At 44.4% G+C, this 26,965-nt stretch overlaps 1 protein-coding gene across 3 annotated transcripts in view; it reads right to left on the bottom strand.

Moving 5' to 3' along the window:
• The window catches only part of LATS2 (large tumor suppressor kinase 2), a 79,952-nt gene extending 71,455 nt beyond the window's left edge, over positions 1–8,497 (bottom strand). The window contains exon 1 of one of the 3 annotated variants that reach the window (XM_038368096.2): positions 8,270–8,497. In XM_038368096.2, coding sequence (XP_038224024.1) covers positions 8,270–8,461 — 192 coding nt within the window. In that variant the 5' untranslated portion in view covers positions 8,462–8,497. Of the gene's footprint in view, positions 1–1,371; positions 1,461–7,893; positions 8,011–8,269 lie in introns of those variants that run through there. The other 2 variants (XM_038368088.2, XM_043504283.1) reach the window with 2 other exon arrangements.
• Between the last annotated feature and the right edge of the window lie 18,468 nt (positions 8,498–26,965).

The following is a 26,965-nucleotide window of genomic DNA, read 5'->3' on the forward strand; positions in this document are numbered from 1 at the left end:
CCTCGGTTCAAACCCTGATGATGATCCGTGGTAGGTTGTCACTATCTAAACATTTTTTGGTTAAAATTTAAATAAAAAATGTGCCTTCGTGGTTAGCCAGATGACCTAGTACCAGACTCAGGAATACACTAGACAAAAGCTGGATTCAACCAGAGATCTCAAACTCTTTTTCCCCCAATTCTTGATGGTGTCCTGAATCCTTAATAATAAGCTGTTTGTGTCTAAACCTGCAATTAATGGTGGGAGGAAGTTTGTGATGAGAAAAAGGGTTAAAGCTACTCATCCATACTGTGACATGTCCTCCTGAACAACAATTCAATTATCGGGTTGACAAATCCTGTTCAGACACACTCAGCGTGGCTGCCAATGTAGTCAGGGGCGTGGTGAAGTGCATGCAGGTTTCTGAGGGTAAGATTTGGTCCCTAAGATGATAACAGCAGCTAAAATGGACTTTAATAAATAAAAGACACTTAAACCATATTATTGAAGCCATTTTAGGAATACACTATAACTAAATAGCATTTAATAGATGAAAAATACACTTGCAGTCTGATTTATTACCCGGTCTTTCCTTTCCCTTTCCTGACAGCAGACGATACCGTATGCCTGGGTTTAGAAGAAAGAACAAACAAGGACTTCTCTCAGACCCAGTGCCAATGTTCAGGCATGGGATGTGATAGAGAGGAACGCAATTCCTCCAACTCGTTGCAACCCAAGAATTTCCCTTTTGCTTATACAACATGTTTCATAGAAAGAAGTTTGTGGCCCATGATCCAAAGCATGATTCTAATAATGTTGGGTCAAGTCAGCTGGAAACTTCTTGAGCTTTCTTTCTGTTTTAGCAGCATTAACTAACTGAGTGATCAGCATTACATTTACAACATGAATGAGAACAGCAACAGCAGCCACCAGATAACTGTAACTGTGTTTTATATTTTCCAGCAGAAAGAAAAGTTAACTTATTATGCAAGATATGCCAAGTATTGGAATAGATTTAAATATTACAGATCTGCAAAGGAAAACAAATTGTCTGTGATCTTCATAAACAGTGGACTTAGTTGTATTTTTAGGGGGGAAATAGCTGTGCTGTACATTTTTAAAAAACACAGAATTAAATATCAAAGATATCAATTTATATTTACAAGCACATCTGTACAGTTTGTACTATCCCAATTTTGAAAATTCAGTATCCTTCTACCATTCAACCTGTCTTTGAAATGAGTGCCCACTTAACGCACCTACAATCAAGAGTAATCATTTTGCAAAATTATTTGTGTTTTAAATCATTCTTATTAAACACCATTAAGCTTCTTTTCAAAGAATTTCTGTCCATTACTAAGTTACAATACCCCAAATAAAACTTACAATTACCTTCATTACAGCAAGTTAGAACAATTTTTGTAGAGTTGAATTTTTTTTTAGTTGACAAATACTGACAGAGGTTGTGGAAGTAGACAAACAGATACATTGAATTTAAACTATATTCCCACGCAAGTGTTCTGGACAACAAATGGCATAATATAAGCAAATTAAAACACAGTGAAAAGCTACTATCATTAATATGCAAAATAAAAAATAATGATGGGGTCTTAATACCAAAAGGAGAAGAGGAAAAAAGTTCTAAATGTGTCAAAATAAGAATGGTCACCAAAAACCTTTTAAATGGAAAAGTAATTAGGTGTTTTATAGAAGAAATTAACAAAAATTATTTTCAGGGGATAGAGAGTTCCATTCTCCAAAGACCCAGCGACAAAGATATAATCCTCTAACAATTTAAGGTGAGAAGGTAGAATCCCTAAAAGACAGAGGTGCGGTCAGGGCACAAGTGCCTATTAGAATAAGCCTCAAGGAGGAGGTCTCACAATATTTTAAAATAATAAATTATTATGAAGCAATAAAAGCCACTTTAAAAATCATCTGTTCCAGCTTTAAATTAGCCTGGCACTTCAAAGGTGGCAAACGTAGAGAGTGCAGAAGAGGTATAATAAGATTGTGGTTTTTCACACCAATGAGAAAAAACAACAAAACACACTGATGCATTCTGAGCAAGCTGTAAATGACAGGAATGCCCTTCCGTGAGCCCTCTAAAAAGGCAGCAATAATAATATCTTGCTATCCCAAGGGCACAGAATTAATAATTTTATTAAGATGATGTTAAAATAAAATAAAAAATGGTACAGAGTTTAAATGTAGAAGTTTCTGGTTATCAGGGAATAAGGTACAGATTATCAAGGGGTGCAAAATTCGGTTTAGGATCAGATGGGGTAAGGAATACATAATCTGCAATATCCCCAATTGGGGGTAAAAGGTTAATGGGTCAAAGTACAGACATTGCGATATGAGGGTATGTTGTTCATATAACGGCTATGTTTAGGTGTGGAGTATAATGAGTGGATACGATGATGAGGATGGATTTACCCTCATTTGCTGAGATTTAATGTTCAGTGAGTTTATGGTTCCAGTTCATATGGTCCAATGGAAAAAGTCTCCCAGTCCCTTTCTCATAGTTGATGCATGATGTCGTTCCAGCTCACACCTCCTGGTACTGTCGGTGGCCAGTGATGCATTCGATGTAGATGTCCCTGGACCATCGGATGGTGTCCGAGACCATGAGGCGCCGCATGAGCTGTGTGTAGCGTTGACCGATCACACAGGTCCACAGCACACGCTTGTTGCAGGTGTCCCAAGTGCCCAGAGTTCTGACGATCAAGGCATCCATCTGCACCTCGTAGCTCTTCATTCTCTGGGTGTCGGCCAGGGGGGCATATTTTTCCAGCTTTTAGAGCTCAGGCTTCGCAGAAGGCCAGGGTCCTGTTCTCAAAGGAGACCGTGACGTCGACGAGGATGATCTTTTTCTGGTCCTCTTTGGTGACTACCATGTCAGGTTGCAACTGGCTGTCAATACCGGGGATGGCGCAGTTCACAGCGACCTCCCGCAGGCATGGTGCGATGGCTTTTATCAGGATGTTCTAGATGGCATTGTGGCACAGCTGCCAGGCTTTGGAGTGGGGCTTGCAGCTGCACAGGACGTGGGGCAGGGTCTCGTTGGAGTAGCCACACTTCCTGCAACGCTTGTCTCGGTTCCCGTGGCGGACGGCTCCGTTGAGCGGGATGCAGTTGAGCCGGGCACGGTGGATGAACCACCAGTCGGCGAAACGAGAGAAGCCGCCCCTGGCGAGGAAGTGGTTGCTGGCATCCCACTTGCCAGTCAGTTCGAAGGCTTTATCCTGGTCCGGTTTACGCTTCAGGGTTTCCATGTATAGTGAGTGGATGGCTGCCTTCAGGGTCCTCTCCAGCATGCCCCGGCGCTTGGGATGACGATGGTGTTGTTGTTGGACCTGATCTGTGGCACCAGGACTCCCAGCTCCTGGTGCTCCTCGCACCACTCCCAGCAGCAGCCGATGTGCTTCCCCAGGCGACGCGTGGCATTGCGAGAGCGGGACCACAGTGAAGCGATGTCACACCTGTCCTGTCCGAATTCGCCATCCAGGGAACCACTCAGAAAGGTGTCAACGTCTTACTACTGTCATAAACTAAGTCAGATACATGCATCACAACTGAAAAATATCTCTTTGTGCCACATGGCTTTTCTGGAAAGGGTGTAATGAAAAGCAACACCAAGATTCTTAACCTCACTCATCGCCTTTCAGTCAATCCCCTCAACCAGCAGGAATAAAAAAAAAGAGCAAGAGCAACAGCAAAACTTCTGTTTGACCAGGGCTAAATACAAGCTAGTTCTGACATATACAGCTGACAATATTGTTCAAGTATTCCTCCAGAGCAGACACCAAATCTGCACTGTCAACAAATGAGGCACAGTTGTGTATCATCCACAGAATTAATTAATCCCCAGAGCCATAGAGAAACAGGAGGCTCTAGTGCTGACAAAGGTATTGTTGAACAGCCCCACATCAAAAACACACAAGCTGATGGGTTCACTTTTGCTGGCCTATGTATCTAATATCCTCCTTCTGCAAGTGGTGCGTGTTCTCACCAGGACTGCTTCCACTGACTTAAGGGCAGTGTTGGAGGCTGAGAGCCTGGGCTCTCAGCCCCACACACAGCTCCCCACTCCCAGCAGCCCCCCCCACCCCCGTCTCTTGGCTCCCCACTGCAGCTGGGCTCCCAGTTCCGAGCTCCGAGCCCAGTATCGGGCAGATCCCGGGAGCAGGAAGCTGAGAGCCCAGCGAGAAGGGGGCAGCAGGGCTTTCAGTGCCAGAGAGCGGAGAACCAAGAGCCAGGGAGCAGCTGGGCTCCTGGTGTCATGGAGTGAGGAATCAAGAGCCAGGGCGGGGAAGAGGAGAAGCCGGGTCGTGGGGAACCAGGGGGCGGGAGCTGTGCTCCCGGGCAGTAGGGAGCCAAGAGCCAGGGGAATGGGGACATCTGAGCTCCTGGCGGTGGGGAGCCTAGAGCTTGGGGGGAGGGGGGAAAGGAAGGAGGGGAGCCCGGGCAGCAGCTGGGCTAGGAGCGGGGGCAGCTGGGCTCCAAGCAGGGTACACGCAACCTGGCTGGCAGAGGGAAGCCCGAGGGGCAGCCTGGCTATAGCTGGAGCACCCAGCTGCCCCAGTGACAGCCCAGTTTTCTTGTAAATTTCATAGCCAGCATGGAGCCCTGAAATTGACAAGAATGACAGCCAGCAGCTGATGTAAGTAACAGTGTCTACAAAGACACTGCATCACCTTAACTACACGGACATGAGCCCTACGCCTCTCGTGGAGATGGAGTTATTATGCTGGTGTACCTATTGGGTTCCGGGAAGTGGACGGGCTTAAGGGGAGGACCTACAGGACCTGGAAACCAAGTGATTCTGGGGGACAACTAATGAAATAACAGGGACAGGAGTGCAGTCAAAGGGTTAAAAGAAGGGAGCCTGACGGGGACACTGAGCAGAGAACCCCGGAGAGTGCCCACTGCTCTTCAAAGGTGCCAAGGGAGCCAGTGGACACCACCCAGAGGAACTCTTTGGGGAAGTTCAGCTCTAGACCCAAACTTTGCAGCTGGGCCCTATCTGTAATTGAAAGCCAGCTCGGCTGGGAAGAACTTGCTACGGTGGCTGCACACCCAGTTTCCATGAGGGATGGTCCGTGTATGGAAGAGGTGTAGCAGGGCACTTACATCGGCAGGAGCAAGGCTGTAGTGTGTACACTGACATAATTAGGTCACCTAATGTTGTAGTGTAGACCAAGCCCACGTATCTAAACCAGCTCTCTTGGAAGTTCTACTCCATCTTCTGAGTAAAATCCAATCAAAAAAGCCACATGCTGGTTCATCTGAGCTGGATCTGTATGTATGTTGTTACACCTTCCTGCCAAGCACAGTAGCTCATGACTTCTTTTTTTGGAGATGAACCATTTGGGGGGGCAGGAGGGGGAGAAAGAAGGATGTCATCACCTATATATCAAAATCCCCACATGTCATGCACTAGGTACAGGTGCCCTGCCTTCTTTCATTCTCTCTTTCACTCCTTTGTCTTCATTCCTTTCCCCCTTCTCTGCTTGTTTTTTCTTGCTATTCTTATTCATTATTGCTCAGGAGTTTTTTGCCCAGAAGACCCCAAACACATGTGTCAAAGAGCTCCCTTATTTAGCCTAACAAAGAGAAAGTTAAGGAGTGACTGAATTAGTCTTGGTGTACAAATATTTAATAACGGGCTCTTCAATCTAGCAAAGAAAGGTGTATCACAATCCAACGGTCGTAAACTGAAGCTTGACTGAAAAGAAAGTATAAATTGTTTAACGGTGAGAGCATTAACCATTGGAACAATTTATCAAGGGACATGGTGGCGTCTCCATCACTGACTATTTTTAAATCAAGATTGGATGTTTTTCTAAAAGATCTGTTCTAGGAGTTATTTTTGAGAAATTCTATGGCCTGTGTTATACAGGATGTCAGCCTAGATGATCACAATGGTCCCTTCTGGGCTTGGAATCTATGGATTTAACTTTGCCTCCCTGTTCCTCTACTGACACAGGCTAAATGCTACTAAGGGGGAAAGGAGCATCAACTGGTGGCTATACGGGACTGGGACACATGCTCTTGCAGATCAGCTGTATGTTTCAAGAGCAGAGACATCTACTTGTCTATCTGCTGTCATCTACTTAGATTGTAAGCTCTTTGAGGAAGGGACTGTCTCTTACTAAATATATGTACAGCTTCTAGAAAAAGGGGGCATAATCTCAGGGTCTCTGGATGCTACCATAATACAAATAATAATACTGTGTTACCCATAGTAGCATATTTGAAGTGAGGAGTAGGAATGAAGGCAGGGTCATGTCTCTTCTCTCACTCTCCTCTATCCCACTAACAGTACCATATAAAATTACTGTGAAGTCCCCGTGGACTGGAGATTTGCACCCTGCCAAAACCACAAACATAGGTCCCAAAATAGCCAGAAGTTTAAATAAGTTAATTCCCATACTTATCCATCAGACATGTTCTATGCCAGTGATTATATCTTGTAAAGAGTTTATGCAAGACTTTACATTTTCATTGTGCTGGTCATATAAAATCTCAACATACTTTTCAAATATAATATTTTTCACTACACCCATTGTACAGATGAGATACAAAGAGGGTTCAATCAGGATTTTTCAAAAGTGGCCTCTGATCTTGGGTGCCTGACTTGAAATAGTCAAAACCTGAATTTCAGAGGGACCCAACCTCTTGATTCAGTTGAAGTTCTGGGTGCTCAAATTCAAATTCAAGGTGTCTCAAGTTGGGCACTGAAAAACTGAGGTAATAAAATTGTTGGCCTAAGTGACCTGCTAAAAGCCACAAAACAAACAGGAACTCACAAGAATCCAGGAGTCCTGATTCCAAAGTCCCTTGTTCAATCTAAATCATGGAACTACACTTTCTCTCAGCAGACAGAAATCCTAGGAACAGCCGCCTCAGGCATTGCGCCAGCCCACCCTAAGCGGAAAGCGCTCGAAACTGTTGTGGGGCTAAACAGCAGAAGTGACCAATATCCAGTTAATTTGTAGAGACCACAACCTCTTTAGGCAAAGTGCTGTGGGGAGAGCCCACCCCAAAGTATCATCAAACCTACCCACACACATCTCTACTCCACTCTCCTTAGGTGTCAAGCAGGAAATGGAGGGCGCCCAGAGGCCACGGGGATGGGCGCAGGCAGAGCCGGGACGCAAGAGTCACACGCCGAGCAGGTGGGACGTGGAAAGAGTCGGTTTGGAAACGCAGCCGCCGCCGCCCCCCCGGGGAAAGAGCCAGGCACGTCCGCCCCAGAGCGACAAACCACCAGGCTGCTGCTCTTTGGGGTAGGGGAGAGTCAGCTGGGGGCGCTGAGGCCTAAGTGCGTGTCCGAGGCGGCCGGCAGGGGCCTCTCCCGGGCCGGGCTGTCACGTTCACGTCTGCTCCAGCGGCAGCGCTCGGGAAAATGTCGGAAAGTAACTGCGGAGCGCGGCTGCCAAGGGGGGCCCCGTTCCCCGGCTGCCCCCGCTCACACGCCAAGGGAGCCCGGCTCCCCGCTCCGCTCAGCCGCTCGCCCCGGGCGGCGCCCAACTTGCTCCAAAGTTTTCTCGTCCCTTTTCTTCCGGCGCGGACCGAAGCGCGAGGACGGGCCCGAGTCCGGCTCAGCCCCGGCCACCCGGGGAGGGCGCCCGGCGTTCCCCGCAAGCACGGCGCGCACTCAGCGGCGGCGGAGCCACACGCCGGGCCCCGGAGCCCTTCCCTGGTCACCCCAGGGAGCTGCCAGCCTCCGGCCCCGAGAGCCGCCGCCTCCACCCAGGCACTGGCCGCGGCTCTTCCCTGCCGCCCGCCGGGCAGAGCCGACTCCCCCCCGCAAGCCACCGCCGCGGAGAACTTCGGCTCCCCGCCCCTGGGTCCCGTTCTTCGCCACCCTCCCGGGGTGGGGAGCCCCGAGCAGCCCCTGCCCACCTCGAAGACACTTGCACTCAGCCCTGCTTGTCGCCCAGCAAGCGCGGGCTGCCCCGGCTGCCGGCACGCCCTGGGTCCGGCTCTTCCTCGCCAGTCCCCCAGGTGACCCCCGCCCCCGCCCCAGCGCGCGCGCTCGCTCGCCCGCCCGCCCTCCCCGGCTCCTGCCTTTGCCTCGCTCCAGGGCGCAGCGACTCCCCCAGCCTCGCCCCGCAGCCCGTGCCGCTCCGGGGCGCGCTCTGCGGCTGCTGCCGGGACCCCCTGGAGCAAGCGCCCCAGCCGCGGGGCCCGCTCCCTGCCTTGCGCGCTCCTGAGTAGCCTCTGCAGGGGCGAGCTCCGGGCCCGTCCCCGGGGCGTCCCTGCCCTGCCCTGCCCTCACCTCTAGTCCGCGGGGAGCCGGGGGACAAAGTGCCGAGCCCCCGCGCCGCCCGTCTCGCTGTGCGGTCGGGGTCAGGGAGCAGCGCCCGGGCCCTCCCCGGCGCGCCTCTGCCGGCGGTGCCGCTCGCTCCCCATCTTCTCCGTCCCCCTCCCGGGCTCCGAGTGCGGCCGCGGCAGGACGCAGTTGGGACATTCGCTACATTGTTAGCATTCCATTCGCGTCACGTGACCCGGGCTCGCGTCATTCCAGCCCCCCCCTCCCTTCGCATTCCAGCGGGGGGAGGGGCTTCTGCCGCCCGATCTGCAAGCGCGGGGCGGAGCCCTGGCGCCCCGGCCGCCGCGGGGAGAGGATTCCGCTGGGCACGGAGGGTGTAGAGGGGGGAGTCAGGGGCTGGTGCCTGCGACACCCCGATTTCCTTTGTCCTCCTCCATACACGGAGCGTCCCTCCCGGAAACTGGGTGTGCAGCCACCTTAGGAAGTTCTTCCCAGCCGAGCTGACTTTCAGTTACAGATGGGCCCCAGCTGCAAAGTTTGGGTCTAGAGCTGAACGTCCCCAAAGTTCCTAGCTATTAGGATGGTGGTTTCCGAGTCTGGCCATCACAGAGAGAGCGGCTGGCACACTCTGCCTGCTTGGCCCTGGCCTTTGGGCTTGAGATTGGGAATCTTGGGGTCCTTCAGGGGTCCCCGGGGGAAAATGGCATTGGACAAAAGAGAGGTAGAACAAAAGGATAGGTCCAGTTTAAGAGGGCTGTGAAGAAGAGTGAGGGCCTGGCCCACCCCTGGAGCTCTGCCTACTGGGAACTAGCTGGAAAACAGTCTAATGTGAACTGGAGACCTATTCTTGTCTGGGGTCACATAGTGGCCAATGTATAATTATTCTCCCAGTTTAAAAACCAGCCATTCACGTTAAGGTTTAGTTTATTCTCTTGTCATGGCACAGAGAAGTCTTGGAAACATGCTCGGAGGAGTTTTCAGTTTTCACGGTAGGTAGATGTGGTCATGTGCTTCACATATGGATCGAACTGTCACAGTTTGAATTCAACCCCGTCACAGAGCTAATAGTCAGCCATGAAGCGTGTATCTGAGCATGTCTCCTATAAGTGCTAGAGTTTTTGCACTTGGGATTCCTGTTTAGTTTAGCCCATTATAAAGACCTGACACCAAGTTCAGATGGAGATCCAAATTCTCCTAAAACACTGAAGTGTTTCAATTTGGAGATTTGGTTCAGGCGCATCAAAACTGTCTTTAGATGGCATTGTGGCAGATATGGACATTAATAACAATCAGAAAGTAGTAATAAAAATAGAATTAAACAAATGCTGCAGTCCTGTTGCAAAGTCCAAGGGAGACTTCTTCATTCTGGATTCACTTTAAAGGCAGTGTTTTAAAGTCTCTTCTGGGGAGGAAGGATTTTGCTCTGCGAGTGTCTGTTTAATGCCCATTCCTGCAAATACTTAAGCACAGGGGTAATGTTACTAATGTCAGTGGTTCCACTGATTTGAATGGAATTATTTGCATATATAAAATTAAGTTTGTGCATAACTGTTTGCAGGCTGGGAACTATGTAGTCAAGGAAGTAAATATGTGAATAAAGTCACATTATGTGTTTGCATGTTTCAGAGTAGCAGCCGTGTTAGTCTGTATTCGCAAAAAGAAAAGGAGGACTTGTGGCACCTTAGAGGCTAACAAATTTATTTGAGCATAAGCTTTCGTGAGCTAAAGCTCACTTCATTGGATGTATTACAAACATCGGATGTGTTTGCAGGATCAGGCCTTATCTGAAAACATTTTTTAAATCTCACTTGTCTTCTGCTTTTTTCAATGTCTCTCATCCAAATTGCCACCACAGCTTGAAAACACCTATTTTTGAGGAGAAGGGAATTAACTTAAAGTGACTACAAACACACTGCCATGTCTCATAGGAAAAAGGTGAAAAGAAATCGTTCAGTGTTTCATCTGAAGGGTTACCAGTTACTTTATATGAATTCATATCAGACTTTTAATAGTGTATTGAAATATAGACTGAAATATATTGGGGTGGGGGGAAGGAACCCCTATCCTCAAGGGAAATAGAGAAACCCATTAGGACAGTTCATAGCAGATTGCAGTATCAACAGAGCATAGCAGGCTGAAGTGGTTAATTTTGCAATCTTCAAATACCTGCAAAACTGAAGTAAACTTTAAATAATATGAGAAATGCAGCATGGCTTCATTTTCTAAATTACTGCTGTGCTTAACCAATGAAGCATAGCAGTGTGATTGCCTAAACTAGGGTATTGCTCAATTGCTAGAGATCTTTTCCCAACAAAGCTCAGGCTGGTTTAAAGGGGCACTGTCACAATAAAAATCACATACTATACATAAACATTTCCTTTACCTGAGACACTAATGTCACCTGCATTTGTCATCTGAAAAAAAAAAGAATTTATTTTTCACCATTAACACAGTGCTTTCTTTTTGCATTTCAATCAATTTGGACACTGAAACTAGACTGGACTATTTCACTTTCTATTTTTAAGCAGTTTCGCTTTCTGGGTCTCATGTACTAGCACAAAGCTGTTGTGCTTTGTTTTCCAACAGCAGAGCTGCACATGTGAGAGAGATGGGAAAGGGGGGCTGGGGAGAGAAAGGTCACATCTACCTTGTAGTACCCACTCCAGAGCCTGGCAGCTGCGGCACAACGCCATCCAGAATCGCCTGGTGAAAGCCATCGCACCGTGCCTGGGGGAGGTCGCCGTGAACTCCACCATCCCCAGGACGGACAGCCAGTTGCAACCTGACGTGGTAGTCACCAACGAGGACCAGAAAAAGATCATCCTCATCGACATCACGGTCTCCTTTGAGAACAGGACCCCGGCCTTCTGCGAATCCCGAGCTTGTAAGCTGGAAAAATACGCCCCCCTGGCCGACACCCTGAGAGCGAAGGGCTACGAGGTGCAGATGGATGTCCTGATTGTCAGAGCCCTGGGCGCTTGAGACCCCTGCAACGAGCGTGTGCTGCAGACCTGTGGGATCGGTCGACGGTACGCACAGCTCATGCGGCGCCTCATGGTCTCGGACACAATCCGATGGTCCAGGGACATCTACATCGAACACATCACCAGCCACCGACAGTACCAGGAGGTGTGAGCCAGTACAACATCGTGCATCAACCATAGGAAAGGGACTGAGAGACTTTTTTTTCCATTGGACCATATGAACTGGAACCATAAACTCACTGAACATTAAATCCCACCAAATGAGGGTAGATCCATCCTCATCATCTTATCCGCTCATTATACTCCACACCTGAACATAGCCATTATATGGACAACATACCCTCATATCTCAATGTCTGTACTTTGACCCGTTAAACTTTTACCCCCAATCAGGGAGATTGCAGATTATGTATTCCTTACGTCACCCGCTCCTAAACTGAACTTCGCACCTCTTGATAATCTGTACCTTATTCCCTGATAACCAGAAACTTCTATGCCTAAACTCTGTACCATTTTCTTTTTACTTCAACGTTATCTTAATAAAATTATTAAATCTGTTCTTATCAAAGAAAATGTCAGGACGACCTGTTACAAACGCATAAACTCCACACACAATTCACTTTTGCAATGACAATGAGACCAAACTATGTGTTAACCACATTCCTCAATAATGCTAGTCTTGGAGTTCGGAACACGGCTAAATCATGTTTTCATCCAAACTATACAGTTACTGAATGTATAAAGACCAAGCCATATTTTAACAGAGGACTACTGCGTATTACCTAGGTTCCCCCTCCCACTACTGTTTTCCATAGTAGGATAATAGAGTTATAGAGTAAAAACAGTATCATTGCATATATGAGAAAATTCATTTAAGGGCTAGAGCATAAGATCGTGATCTGCCCTGAGCAAGGGGTAATGTGGTTCTCTGCTGCTCTGGGTAGGATATAAATTGTGTCAGATCTATAATCAGCACAACATGCTCCAGTTCCCACTTGATACATCTGTGCAGCTATGCTGCCAAGCGCATGGGTTAAGGGGGATAACAAAGCCTCCACCCATTTCACATTCTGTTTTCTCCCATCCACCTGAACAGGTTTGGGAAGTAGTGGCTCTGTGGAACTTTTCTGCTCCTTTAGGCCTGCCCATGATGAAGGGAGTTTTGTGCCCCATGATGTTCCAGTGCCACGAAGCTAGCTGAGTCACAAATTGGGCCTTTTTAAACAACTGTTTAAAAACACATCTAACAGCCAAAGCTAAAGGAGGTAGATGAAATTTAAAAAAAAACAACACACATTCAGTAGTGGTGGCCAGGGGGAATTGGATCACATTCAAACAAACAAAAATGATGAAACAGGAATTTGACCTGCAACTGCTAATTCATTTCTGCACATTTTTCCCCAAAGAGGATTCTAAGTACATATGAAAAGGTTTTTGTGATGCAGAAACATTATCAGGCTTTATGACGAATAAAGGGACTTTTCAGTGTATTGATTGTACATGGAAAATGGAAAGACAAAAATGATGTGAAACAGGATGTTTGCAAGAAAGAGACATAGGTAACATGGTTGAACTGTTTTTAAACCATGGAGCTTGTGTTTAGTGATCTGGACAAGATATATACATTTTCTCTTCCATAGATTTCAGAGTAGCAGCCGTGCAAGTCTGTATTCGCAAAAAGAAAAGGAGTATTTGTGGCACCTTAGAGACTAACAAATTTATTTGAGCATAAGCTTTCGTGAGCTACAGCTCACTTCATCGGATGCAGGATCCATAGCTGTTACCAATGGGCTTGATTCTGAATTCTCTGGCAGTGTAAAGGAGTGCTAGCATGGGTGTAAATGTAATATCATAACCCTTAACAGCATCAACAGCCTGGAACAAGAGCACTTTGGCATTCATTGTGGTTCTCTTTTGTTATACAGAATACGTAAAGAAACTGCAACAGAAGCAGTGTGATCTAATGGACAGGGCACTGGACTCAGGAGATAAGGGTGCTAGTCCTGGGTTTGCCACTGACCTGTTGCATGAGAGTAGGCAAGTCACATCAGTTGTCTGTGCTTCTGTTTCCCCTCCCACCTTTTGTCTATCTTGTCTGTTTAAATTGTATGTCTCTTACTATGTGTTTTGTACAGTGCCTAGGATAATGGGATGATCTTGCCTGAGGCCTGTAAGTGTTCCTGTAACACACATTACTAGTAATTAATAATTGATTCCATCTGGTTCTAGAATTTTCTCATTCTTCAGTTATTCTGTGTTTTTCATCATCCAGTGTGAGCCTGATTCCTTTAGTATTTCTTATTTGGTTATTTCTTACAATGTATGTTCACTTCTGGCACTTTGTGGACACAGAGATGGAAGTGGATTTTTAGCAAAGAATAACTTTTCTGTTAATACATAACTCTTATCTCTGACAGTTTCCTCTTGTTCACTGTGCTTGGAGAATAAACAAACATTTATTTCAGTTTATTTTACAGTTTTGCTTTCATTTTCCATTTTTGCTTATACCTTTTTATTTTGCATTACTAATGTTAATAGTTGATCAGTCTAGTTTTTTTCTCTGCACTTCTATAATACTTTGTATGTACTTCTTCTTATTCCTGATAGCAGTTCCTTATCCATGAATACTGGCTATTGTTTATTGCTTTTGACCATATATTAATACACATGTAAATACTTTTCAGTCCTCATATGGTTCTCTTCCATGCATTGTTTCAGACTTTTCCATTTCACTTACTGCATCAGTTTTCTTCCACAATTTAATCTGTTGAGATTCTCTGCCTTTATTTTCCCTTTTGAACTCGTTTAGTCAGAAATACACATGGGGACAGATCCAAATCCCATTGAAATCAAAGCTTTGGATCAGACCCATTTATTAAGTATCATTGTAGTGCCTACGGCCCCTGGTCATGAACAAAGACTCCACTAAACGAGGTGCTGTACTATCACAGAACAAAAAGACCATCGCATGGTCACTACTATGCTGATGCTCCCTCATCCATGGCTCGAATAATTTCTAACAGTGTGTTATGACAGACTAAATCAAGAATTACCTCCATTCTAGTTTCCTCTTATATGAGTCCTATATCTAATCCAAAAATGTATATAGTTTGGATATAATTGGAACACACCAAGGAGAACGAACAATCTGCCACCTGCGCGTAGCTTGTTCTTTTCTAAAACCTTTTGGATTTTACCTTTTCTTTGTTACTTTCTGGTCAGGCAGTCTATTGAAAATGCTCCCTTTATTTATTTACATACAATAATGATTCTATTTTATCTGTTTTATTTTTTAAAGGTGCTGGATTAACAGTTTTAGCTACAGAAAACCTTTGTTAACATAACAGGCAGCAACAGTACAAGTTCCTTCAAGTTTCATAGAGGATAGGTCCATCAATGGCTATTAACCAGGACGGGCAGGGCTGAAAAACCATGCTCTGAAGTGTCCCCAGCCTCTGTTTGCCAGAAGCTGGGAATGGGCAACAGGGGATGGATCACTTGATGATTAGGTTCATTCCCTCTGAAGCACCTGGCATTGACTACTCTCAGAACACAGGATACTGGGCAAGATGGATCATTGGTCTGACCCAGTACAGCCATTCTTATGTTCTTCTCCCCTGCGATGGCCCTCAACCTTGTCCTGGGGCAAGGTTTTTTCAGTCTCGATGGCTTTATCTACACTGAGGTTTTTCTGAAAGTCTTGCACTCTTGTTTTGAGCAGGATTAGACAACCCAGTGATAAAATGCCTGTGACTGGACTACAGTTTGTGCTTCCACTGGTGCTGTGACTGGTGGAGCTGCACCTGAGTTATAACGATAGTAGGGGATTTTCAGAAAATCCTCAATGTAGCCTATGGCAACTCCACCCTGGTCCTCTTTTTTGAGACTGGTAATAACTGCAATTATGATGGTGTGGTTTTTTGATATGAACACTTCACTTTAGGACTGGACTGAGATCATAGGCAGGTAATACAGAATCACAATTTTCCAGAAATGTTTGGTCACTACTACTTTGTGCTTCATTCAAACGCATGGTAGTCCCTGTACCATATTACCAGTCACCTGAGCCATTCAGTCTGTCTCACCAAGATCTACTTATCTCAAATGATTCTCAAGATTTCCTCTGCATACAATAGTGATGTGAGTTATGCAGTGGTTGTCTTGTGACAGATTATACTGATGTTCTGAGCTCTTGGGAGGTAACTTAGAACTAAGTTAAATTCATGTCACCATTATACAAAGTAGACTGACCAGACTGTACAATAACAATGCATAGCATTTTACACTGTCACTGTCAGAGCAGTTTACACACATAAACTAGGTAAGCCAAACACCACCACTGTGAGTGAAGTAAAACTGAAAAATAGGAGGGTAAGTGGTGTGTCCAAGGCCATACAATGAGTTATTGGTAGAGCCAATATTAAAATTCAGGAGTCTAGGTTCCCAAACCAGTTCATTCTTGCTGCCTCTGCTTAAACTGAGACACCCTTTCCCCGCTACCTCTGCCCACCTACCTGATCTGAGACATCCCAGATATCTATTAGATCACTGGAAGTGGGAGACTTCTTATCCTGAAGACCATTGCCAGTAATGACACACAACCTAACTGCTGGAGCCAATGGGTTAATAATTAAAAAACATGTTAAAAATTTCCTCAAACGAAAGCCCAAGTTAGTAATTTGTTGTTGAGTCCTTAGTATAGTTTAAATGAACTAGATGCACAGAGTGTTAAATTGAGAGGTCAGTGTAATGTGAAATTTTTGCAGATTTACCAAAACTAAAATTAGTTCTTAGGTATGCAGGACTACATGGTACTTAGATACCCAAGTGAGAGGTGCTTTAGACATACCTAAAATAGATTGCTGTAGATATCTACACAACTTTCTTCAAAATAGACTGTGCTTTTGGGCTTGAAAGCATTAGCCTCCTTTTATAATAATATTTGTCACTTACATACTGCTCTTCACCCCATGATTTCATAGAGCTTCACAAAGATGGGTTTCATTATCCCTTCTTCACAGATAGAGAAACTGAGGGACAGGGAAATTAAATGACTTGCATAAGCTCCTATAGCAAGACAGTGGAAGGGGAAAGGCTCAGCTCCAGTATATTCAGATCAACAGTGCAGACCACACAAAAAGAAGTCAGCAGTGTGAAGTCTTTTAGCAGAATGTCACTGTACCCTACCAACTCAAAGCCATCTCTTCTCTAAAAGAAACTTCTGGGAGTGACTTCTGTAATTCACTGTTGTGTCCTCCTCAGAAAGGCAGAATTGAAAACATCGGTTGACTGTTGATGAACTGAAGTCCTAGTACTGAGGAACATTCCATTCACATATTCTCACAGCACCATGTCTCTGAGTAGTTGCAAAATTATTTGAAATCTTTAAGAAGGCTAACGACTAGGGTGTGGTAGAATTCACAGCTTCTGTAGGCTGATCTCGTTCCTCCATTCCCCCACACAAGCTCCCAGTGTCCCACCCTCCCTCCTATCCCCCTGTGGTTTCAAAGATTCCCTCCTCACCTCATGCCAAGCACTCTGTGTGCCCTTCCTTTCCTCTTTCCCCCAAACTTCCCCATTCTCCTTTTCCTCCCTGCAAGGTGCCTTGTCTACCCTCTCCCAATACTGGTTGTCCCTCATTATCCCCTATGTCAAGGTCTGGGTGTGCCCCTCCCGCCCCATTTCTCCCTCCATCACATGCTGTGCGTGTCCCGTCATTCCCCCTTCTCCACATACTTCTCTATTCCCCCCTCTACCACATGTCAGGGGCTCTGTTCCTCCATTTCCATCTTCCCACTCCACAATAGGGGTTGTGTGCGCACACTCATTCCTTCCCCCCACCTCATTATTATTTTCTTTCTTTCTGTCAGGGAGATAAGTCATTCAGGCATCAACACATGAAACTCTATTGAGAGGACAGGCAGAGCTACAGTAGGTGGGGCTTGTTATCAACTGGATCTTTGATCAATAGACAATTACAGAGAAATGCCATCAAGTTAATTAAAAAACTGGATAGCCAGCATAGAATACAACTACCTAGCATTAGTGAAATTCCACACAAAGTCATGACATTCTTTCAGTCCTAGCCACATAGACTCTGATCTTGCTCTTATTGAAGTCACCGATTTATGTGGGTGGGGGATTGAGTGCCTGGATGACGACATAGCTCTTTATGAAGTTCAAGATTGTGTGGACCTCACAAACTATTTCTGAAATTTGCAAAAACAGTCTGAGTTTGTGTTATTTTCTTTATTTGCAAAAATAGTCTGAGTTATTTTCCAGTAATATAAACCCATGTTGATGTTTTTCCATAATGGGGAGTCAGTTTAAAGATAATATCTATCTGTTCCATCCTCTTTGTGCTGAAATCTAAGGTATTTTTTATAGAAAGTATCTGGGCACTAATGAGCCATTACCTGCACCATGATTTTCCCCCAAAATATGATAAGATGGTGATAGATACTATTGTATCAGATGAGATAGACTAATATAATCTAGGTATGCTTTTTAAGTTTATTTCGGTTTTTACTATACCATTCCAGAAATGCTGGTCCTGATTTTCATTTACACTGAGGCCACTTTACACCACTGTGGTCAGGCCTTAGCTCCTCTTCTGGACAATTTGACTGATTTCAGATTCCCACCAGCTAACCTTGCTTTGCTGTTCAGTAATAGCCCGGTTGCACTGTAAAGTCTAATTCCTTTACTGTAATTCCTAAGTATAACATTTTAAAACCCGGGGTTTTTTTTGGGGTGGGGGGATGTCAATATGCCAGTTGATATGACCTACTGGGATAAGAGAAATAGTTCCCACCTGAAGTGTTTATAAAAGGAACTGAGTAGAAACCAAATGTAAGTCAGTCTGCTTCTCCTAGGTACAATCAACAACAGCATAATTGCAAATCCGCACACACATGTACAAAGTATCATTCTAATACAGCATGGTCTCTCTGGACAAGAGTGTGTACCATCCACAGGCGCTGGCTTCTAATTTTCCCTGGGGGTACTCAACTCCCACTCAGCTCCAGCCCCCACCCCAACTCTACCCCTTTCCCCAAACCCCCACCCCTGCCCTGCCTCTTCCCACCCCCGAGCATGCTCTGTCTCTGCTCCTCGCCCCTCCTGCACACCGTGGAACAGCTTTTCCACAGTGTGCAGGAGGCGCTGGGAGGGAGGGGGAGGAGTTGATCAACAGGACCGCTGGGAGGCGCTGAGGGGAGAGAGGGAGTTTGGCTGCTGGTGGGTGCTAAGCACCCGCTATTCTTTTTCCATGGGTGCTCCAGGGCTGGAACCCCCACGGAGTCGGCCTATGTTACCACCTTGCATTTAGCTTGGAAACCCTGGTTATCTTCTCCAGACCTGAAGACGAGCCCTGTTAAGCTCAAAAGACTTGTCCCCTTCACCAACAGAAGTTGGGCCAATAAATATATTACTTCACCTACTTTGTCTCTCTCAATGTACAATCTGTCATACAGAACATTGCCTCACAGTATCTCATAACAGCATATGAAACTCTAGCAAACCTATCTCAGACCTCGCTTGATAAGAGGAAAGGTATTGAGTGGGGAAAAAAACTTCAGTAAAACCTCTTGTTTATTAAGTGAGCTAACCAAGATCCTCAAAGCTAAACATTTGTTTACTTACCTCTATTAGCAAAGAAGACACTAGAAAGACGAATTAGCTACAGAAGATATATGCTATTGTCTATCGAGTGAGTAACTTGAATGAATACAAAACTTGGCTTGAATACTGAAAATCAATTTTGTACATGTAAATTAAAAATGGAGGGTTGTGACTGGATGGAGCACTAGCTAGATCTCTCCAACCAAAACTGAGCATTGCGTGGTGGGATTTGTCATTCCACTGGGCCACACTTTCCTCATAAAATTGAGATTTTACAGAAATTAGGTTCAGACTTAGAATTCTCAGAAAGTTGCCAGTGAAGCCCATGAGCAAATGATGACTGTCCCAACCCTAGGAGAGTGTGAAAAGTCCTGAACTGCTTACCACACTCTACTAGAATATAATCACAGAACAATATAAACATGCAAACAGTACCCAACTGTGAGATTTTTCAGTTTAAAAATGTTTCACAACCATTTGTTCCCAATCCGAAGACTTGATTATTATCGCTGCTTGTCTCCTAGTCTTCCACACAATCTTCCAATCTACATCTATTCTGAACTTTCTTCCCATGCCAGTCACTGTTTTTAGCTCACTTTAGGAATACTTGCTCGTCTTCTCTGAAAATCTCTGCAGCAGTCCCAACCATGTTTTCAATTTTTAGCCCTTTCCTTTCAGTCTCCACGGTATGTTACCATCACATACTGAGTAGGATTTCAGGAAATTTAAAATCCAGAATTAAAGAAGACAGACTTTGAATGTCACAGGTGGCATTTATTCATTGTCAGTCACTAAAACTGCAGGGAGGATAATAAGTGGTTTGCAAATAACAAATATAACACAGAATGAGGCTATAATAAGGATTGCCAATTATCTGATTCAGTGACTAAATGAGGAAGGCTTATTATAAATCTTAGAATATCATAAGCACATAAGAAGCAATATTAATATATTATAAATCAAAAAGAATACAGAAAAATACATTATTTTAAACAAACAGCACATGACAGCATAAAAACACAGGACTGTGTTGCCTAACTGGTCTCTTTACATTTCCCCCTCCCCAACATGTACACACACATTTTTGGGTGACCCAGGTTTGTGTGTTTCCAACATTCACATCTGTATGAGCAAGTAGGGAAGGTAGCACTCAGAAATGTGAACGTCACATTTTCATTGGGGAAATGCTATTTTCCCCAAGCAAAGTGTGCATAGTGTGTGTGTGTGTGTGTGTGTGTGTAAAATGTATATCTCCTTCACCACTAGAACCTCATATTTATCACCATGCTGCGCTTCAAGCCCATTAGAAACATCATTATAAAGCCTCATTCTACAGGTTCCTAGTAGAAGCATGTATGGAATGAATGACCACTAAGTAGCTTATACTGAGCCTCTCTGAGTCATTTATCTTTTTACTGGTTACTGAAACCTTTATTGCTAATAGCTCTGTAATCTCTCCTATTCCAGGGGGCTTGAGTCCTATTACCTCCAGTCCCTGGCACTGCTCCTCAGGTCCAGCTGCAAGAAACTGAGGGCGAGCAGACGCCCAGAGCCCTCTCAGTGCTGCAGTGTCTGTCTGCCCTAGACAAGGGGGCTGGGGAAAGAGAAGGTTTGAGCTCCCTGGCTACTGGGCTCCCGTGGCCAGCTTCACTTTTTTAATATCCCCTTCTCCAGGTAGAACATGCTCTACAGGTGTTCCTGATTGGCACTGTCTGAGTGTAGGGACACTCATTAGTCAGTGGGATGGGCATGTGCCATCACAGAGCACATCAATTCTACCACCACCACCTCTGTGGCACAAACCTCCAAAACTACTTTTCTAACCTAATCTCCATCAATGTCCAGTTTCATATCCCCATCTCTCAGACATATAGCTATCCGTTGTAGCTGATGATAATGTCATGGCATCTCGTGTGTTGTTTTGTGGCTGTATAGTCTGAGCTGCAAGGAGCAAGGTCACAAACAGTTGTCATAGAGGAATGTGTAGGCTCCCACTGAAAACTTGGCATGATACTTGTGGCTCTTTTTTCAATCAATTTCTTGTATTTCTTTTGTTCAAAATGTTTACAACCTCTGTTGATAGCTGCTCTCCATTCAGGTCTGTCTTTGGTTGTGTCTTCGAATTACTTTTCTACCCTACTCTGTCCAGTTACATATCCCCATTTCTGAGATATCTGTTTCCGGAATTCCTGCTACCATCGCAACCTCATTCAGCCCCAAACTAAAATTCTCACTATAAAGCATCATTCCTCTCCCAATCCCTCTTCACAGCCTTGATTTATCTCCTCTAATGATTGCATTGTTCTCCTATTCTCACCATCTTGGTGTCATCTGTGACTCCTCTCTCTCTCTCCTTCTTCCTCATATATTCAGTCTCTCACTGAAGACCTATTGTAGCCCATTTAAGTCAATCAGAGTCTTTCCATTGACTCCAATGCAATTTGGATTTGGCCCCAAATCCTGTCTCTTCATTTCTATATGTCTAAAATATACTCAGGCCTCTCTGTCTCCCCAACAAAAACTCTTGTCCAGGCCCTGGTCATTTCTCACTTTGAGCACTATCACTCCCTTCGAACCAACTGCTGGCTAGTCTCTAGCCTCTCTCACTTCAACCACATTTTTGCATCCTTTTTCTGGCTTTCTGTCTTTGGCTGCATCAAGTTCAAATTCCTTGTCCTCACTCATAAGCAACTCACTTGTTTGCACCTACATATTTGCTCTAATTTTCTCCAACTTCCCCACTTGCTTCCAATGTCCCCAATTCTCTCTTAACTGCTCTGTCTCCTCCCATCCTGTTTTGCAGCTTATCAATGTTTCTATAGGTATTTATCCAGACCCGAGCACATGGATTTTAAGAGATCACTGTGATCTAGTCTGACCTCCTCCATACAGGCCATAGATCTTCATCCAGTAATTCTTGCCTCATGTCCACTAATTTGTGGTTGAACTACTAGACCATCTCATTTAGACAAGCATCCAATCTTAATTTGATGATTTCAAGTGATGGGAGAATCTGTATCATCTTAATATTGAGCACCTCCCAAGAATTTATAGCTTTTATCCTCATAACACTCCAACAGTGTTGTGAAGTACATTTTACAGATGGGCAACTCAGGCACAGAGTGATTAAACGATTTGCACAAGGTCAAACAGCAAGTCTGTAGCAAAGCTGGGAACTGATTCCAGAACTCCCGAATCCCAGCCCAGTGCTTTAAACAGTTTCACAATTTTCTCTCTCCTTCAAATTCCTCCTTAACCCTCCCCCACTTATTTTTTTTCTTTAATCCTTTTTTTCACAGGTCTCCTTGGGAATCATTTCTTTGAATCATCTCTAACCTGAACTGTTGCCCAATGTTTTGTCTTGTCTGCATTTGAGTATAGTCTTCAGGGATGAGATTACATCTTTTCATTTGTAAAGCATATTTACAGCACCATACAAATGCTTAACTATCATAATGATAATAGCTCTGATTTAACTGTACTGCACTCATGGGGGAAGCATATAGGTTTCTGTGCGTCACAGAGAGGAAAGTGACAGACTGGGTTTGCACTCTAATTAAAACATTTCAATGACTTTAGCTTGAGCAATGTAAAAACTGCCTTGGATAACTTAAAGGCAGCTCAGTTAAGATCTCAGATAAGATCTCTTGCAAGAACACAAAAGATGTCCAGGAACACTGCTGGCTCAAAATACGGGAGCAGAATGCCCGTGCCCCCACTGATTCTCTTAAACTTGGTGCGACAAATCTTCCAGTGAAATTCTTTGTGGGTTGAACAGAGAAACCTCCAAGGTCTTACTAGATTTATTACTGCGGGAGGTACAAAGGACTTTTGTGCATCACCCCTTTTACCCAACCTAGAACAGCACTGAGATCGATAGGGCCAAACTTGCACCTGGTTTAAGTCAGTGGAGTTGAGGAATTAAGCCCAGTATTTTTGTTAATCAATATACCAGCTGACCCTCTTGTTGCCCAGCTTTCTTCTCACATGTAAGCACTTGCACACATTCCCCTGCCCAGTGTGAAACATCCTGTCTCTGAAACAAACCACTATTCTCTAATAAAAGTTCAGTTAGAGAATTGCTCTTACTAACCTAATTTTCCTATTCACCTTTCTGACTCACTAATGCTTGGGAACCAAGAGTACAAGAAGCTGAGTTTATTCGTAATTCAAGCATTATGAAAGCAACCTCTGAGCCAGTTTCCTTTCTCACTGCCACACCATTGAACACAACCCTGATCTACAGGGACCACCCTCTCCAGGAATGGAGGGTTATTCAGCCTGCATCCTGTTTCAGAGTCACAGGCCTCTCTTGACCAGCAAAAAGAAAAGGAGGACTTGTGGCACCTCAGAGACTAACGAATTTATTTGAGCATAAGCTTTCGTAAGCTATAGCTCACTTCATCGGATGCATGCAGGCACTCTGTTGTGGCAGAACCTTGACAATTTGTTTCAGAGAATTTCTCCTGTGGATCATGATCAGTCACTAAGAACTCAGCTGTGAAAGTCTAAACAAATACTTCTAATGCTGGTCTTGAACGGGGCTCTATATGTGTAACAAGTCGAAGCAAAGCAATATTGATTTGATGGAACATAAGGCAGCGGTGTTTCGAAACATGGCATCAGTGAATCCTTCATATATAGATTTGCATGTTATTTAATCTCATCTGACTATCTGTAGGGAGTGCTAAACCCCACAGAAGTCAAAGGGCTCTCCAAGCAGGGCCAGACCTGGCATTTTTTGTTTAGTCAACCATTGTAACACCATTCCCTTTACTGTCTCTACAAAATGACTGATTCTTGTTCCACCCCCATGAAAAACCATGATTCTGCCTTAATGTGAAAGAACACTACCACCTCATTTTTATAAACAAATACAACGGGTAACCACATTTCTCTGAAAACTGGGAATGCCCCGGCCCTGTCAGTTTCACAAAAATTTGTCCTGGTTTTTGCCCTGGCCCCAGCAGAGGTACCATCCCAAGTAAGGAGCTACCACCCAGCTGAGCTGGTGAAACTGACAACATGCTGCTGTTGCACCTGCACAACCCCCAGATCTGTCACACAACAATATTGCCACCTTCTCCTTGAGGGAAGCCTTTACTGAGCATCCCCCTCAAACCACCAATCCCTTAAACAGAAATAGACCCACAGCTGCACTGATTCCATATACAGACAGCTAATGATAAGGTATTGGCACCCACATTTCCACCCACTTCCCTTGCATCATGAGTGAGAATCAATTGTGGCAGAGTATTGAGGTGGGACGGGGCAAAAGGTAGCAATGGGGTTGACAAGAGAGAGAGAGAAAAAAAAAGAATCACTGTAGTGATTTTCTTCATGCCTAATTAACACATTCTTACATTTTGATTCTTTCCATGCCAGAATTCTTGACATAAATCTTTCATTTTGAGGGGGGCTGTTTTCATTTTATTTTATTTTAAACCTACATAGTTTTTGTGGAGAATAATCTGTTATAATTTTATTAAACTAATTTTGGACACAATGTCCCACATTTCTGCTAATTCTGGATTCTTCTCTGCTGGCTCTTTCCCCTCTTGTTTTTCTCCTTGCAGGATTATTCTCTTAAATTAGTCTAGCCACTCTTTTAACAGTAAGTTAGTTACTTGCTTTGGGCAAAACAATTTGTACACTAGATTTATTGTCTTCCTGCTTGGATATCCATCTTGTAATGTCTTCTGCTATATGAGGCGCATCCAAATTTCTCTCTCTTTTTTTCCCTCTTTACTTTGAGCTTAGTGTTCTGAAGGAAGTTGATCAAACTGAACATTCTTGTAAATTTAAGCTAGACTGCCAAGAATGCAAGTGATTCATCCCCCTGTAAGGAAAACGGCTGGCAATAAAGCACTCCCCATTCCCCTTTTAAACATGCAAAATACACTGCTCAAAACAAGTAAATCTTTTTACTCAGAACAAAGTGTGCTATTAATTGCATGACAACTAGAATTCTTAAAATACTATCTTCTATTTTTAGAAAAAGGAAATGTTATCACCAGAGGCCTTTTAGTTGATTTGATGTAAATTGTGAGCACTAGTAAAGCACACTGAAATAGTAAGGTTTCCTCCTATCTCTGACATTGTTACCTTGTCAGCAGCAGGCCCAAATTATAGCACTTTCCCCTTTATTCTGTATTTAATGGAGAACTGAAGAACCGGTCAGAGAGATGCAGCATAATTTCATGCAGAAAACATACTGTATAGAGCAGGAGCTAAAGAGTTTGTTTAGTGCAACAATTTCTGACCAACAACTTAAGTTGGCACTGTAAACATTCATATTAGTATGGCAGTACTTACGAATGCTTTAGCGCCATCTAGCTAACTCCCAAGGGAACTCACATCTCCACAAAGTGTTTTCCTCACTATTTCAGTAATAAATTATGAACCAACAGTGTAACACTCTTGCAAAAAAAGCAAACATCATTCGGGGATGTATTAGCAGGAGTGTTGTAAGCAAGACACGAGAATTAATTCTTCCGCTCTACTCTGTGCTGAGTAGGCCTCAACTGGAGTATTGTGTCCAGTTCTGAGCACCACATTTCAGGAAAGATGTGGACAAATTGGAGAAAGTCCAGAGAAGAGCAACAACATTGATTAAAGGTCTAGAAAACATGCCCTATGAGGGAAGATTAAAAAAATTGAGTTTGTTTAGTCTGGAGAAGAGAAGACAGAGGGGACATGATAGCAGTTTTCAAGTACTTAAAAGGTTGTTACAAGGAGAAGGGAGAAAAAGCGTTCTTCTTAACCTCTGAGGATAGGACAAGAAGCAATGGACTTTAATTGCAGCAAGGGAGGTTTAGGTTGAACATTAGGAAAAACTTCCTGTCAGGATGGTTAAGCACTGGAATAAATTGCCTAGGGAGGTTGTGGAATCTCCAATCTTGGAGATTTTTAAGAGCAGATTAGACAAATACGTATCAGGGATGGTCTAGATAATACTTAGTCCTGCCACGAGTGCAGAGGACTGGACTAAATGACCTCTTGAGGTCCCTTCCAGTCCTATGATTCCATGATTCTAATATATTCAGTCTGTCCAGCATACTGGACTGCTTGTCTAGTCAATGTCCAGTAATATATACCTGGTTTTTTTTTTTACCATCCCAGTCCTTTGAATAAAAAGTTTTTAGGTATCTATCTGTCAAAGATGTTTGCATTCTGATACCCAGTCCCTGCAAAACCAGAGAAATTGTCCACTGTTTGACGGATCCCACTACCCAAAGAAGTTCATTATTAAATCCACATTTCTAGTGGTTATGCAGACAGGACCTATTTGTGATTATCATATATGATAAGTTAAGGTATTAGAAAAAACCCATCATTATGATTACAGCCTTGCCTCTAATGAAAATGTATTCTTGTGATCTCCTGTTCCCTGCAAATTACCTACACATTAATTTGACAAACAGAAGTGAGCTGTAGCTCACGAAAGCTTATGCTCAAATAAATTTGTTAGTCTCTAAGGTGCCACAAGTACTCCTTTTCTTTTTGCGAATACAGACTAACATGGCTGCTACTCTGAATTCTGGCTCATGGATTCAAATATCCGTTTCACATCCCTGTGGAGCCATTGCAGGGATTGTGAAACAGCATGAACTAAAAAGTTCCTACACAGCAGAACCACTACCCTCCCCACCTGCACTCCCACAGTCCACAACACTCAGCAGCACATAACCCAACCCAGTAGCACCAACCCCCTCAACCATCTCAGCATCCCCCATGCCACCATTCCTATTACTTCACACCCCAGCACTCTGCCTCCAGCATCAGAGCTAGCCCCCTCTGAGAACTTGCCCCATCCAGCAATATTCACTTCACTCCACCAGCATGTCCCTGCACTAGCCCCTTCCCAGAAGAACTCACCATCACTTATTCCCACGCATCCTAGTCTTCCCTTTCTAAAACCAGCCACAGTTCCTTGCCATGAACCCAAAGGAGTACGGAATCTGATCAAATAATTATGGGACTGAGGCCCCAAGAAGAAACAATGACTAATTTGGGAATCCTGCTTGGAGAAAACTTGAGCCCCCTCCCCCACAAAACTGTCAACTTCAATTGTGAGACTTGTGTGTACAGGAAA

This window comes from Dermochelys coriacea, chromosome 1 (assembly GCF_009764565.3).
Source record: "Dermochelys coriacea isolate rDerCor1 chromosome 1, rDerCor1.pri.v4, whole genome shotgun sequence".
Taxonomy (NCBI): domain Eukaryota; kingdom Metazoa; phylum Chordata; order Testudines; family Dermochelyidae; genus Dermochelys; species Dermochelys coriacea.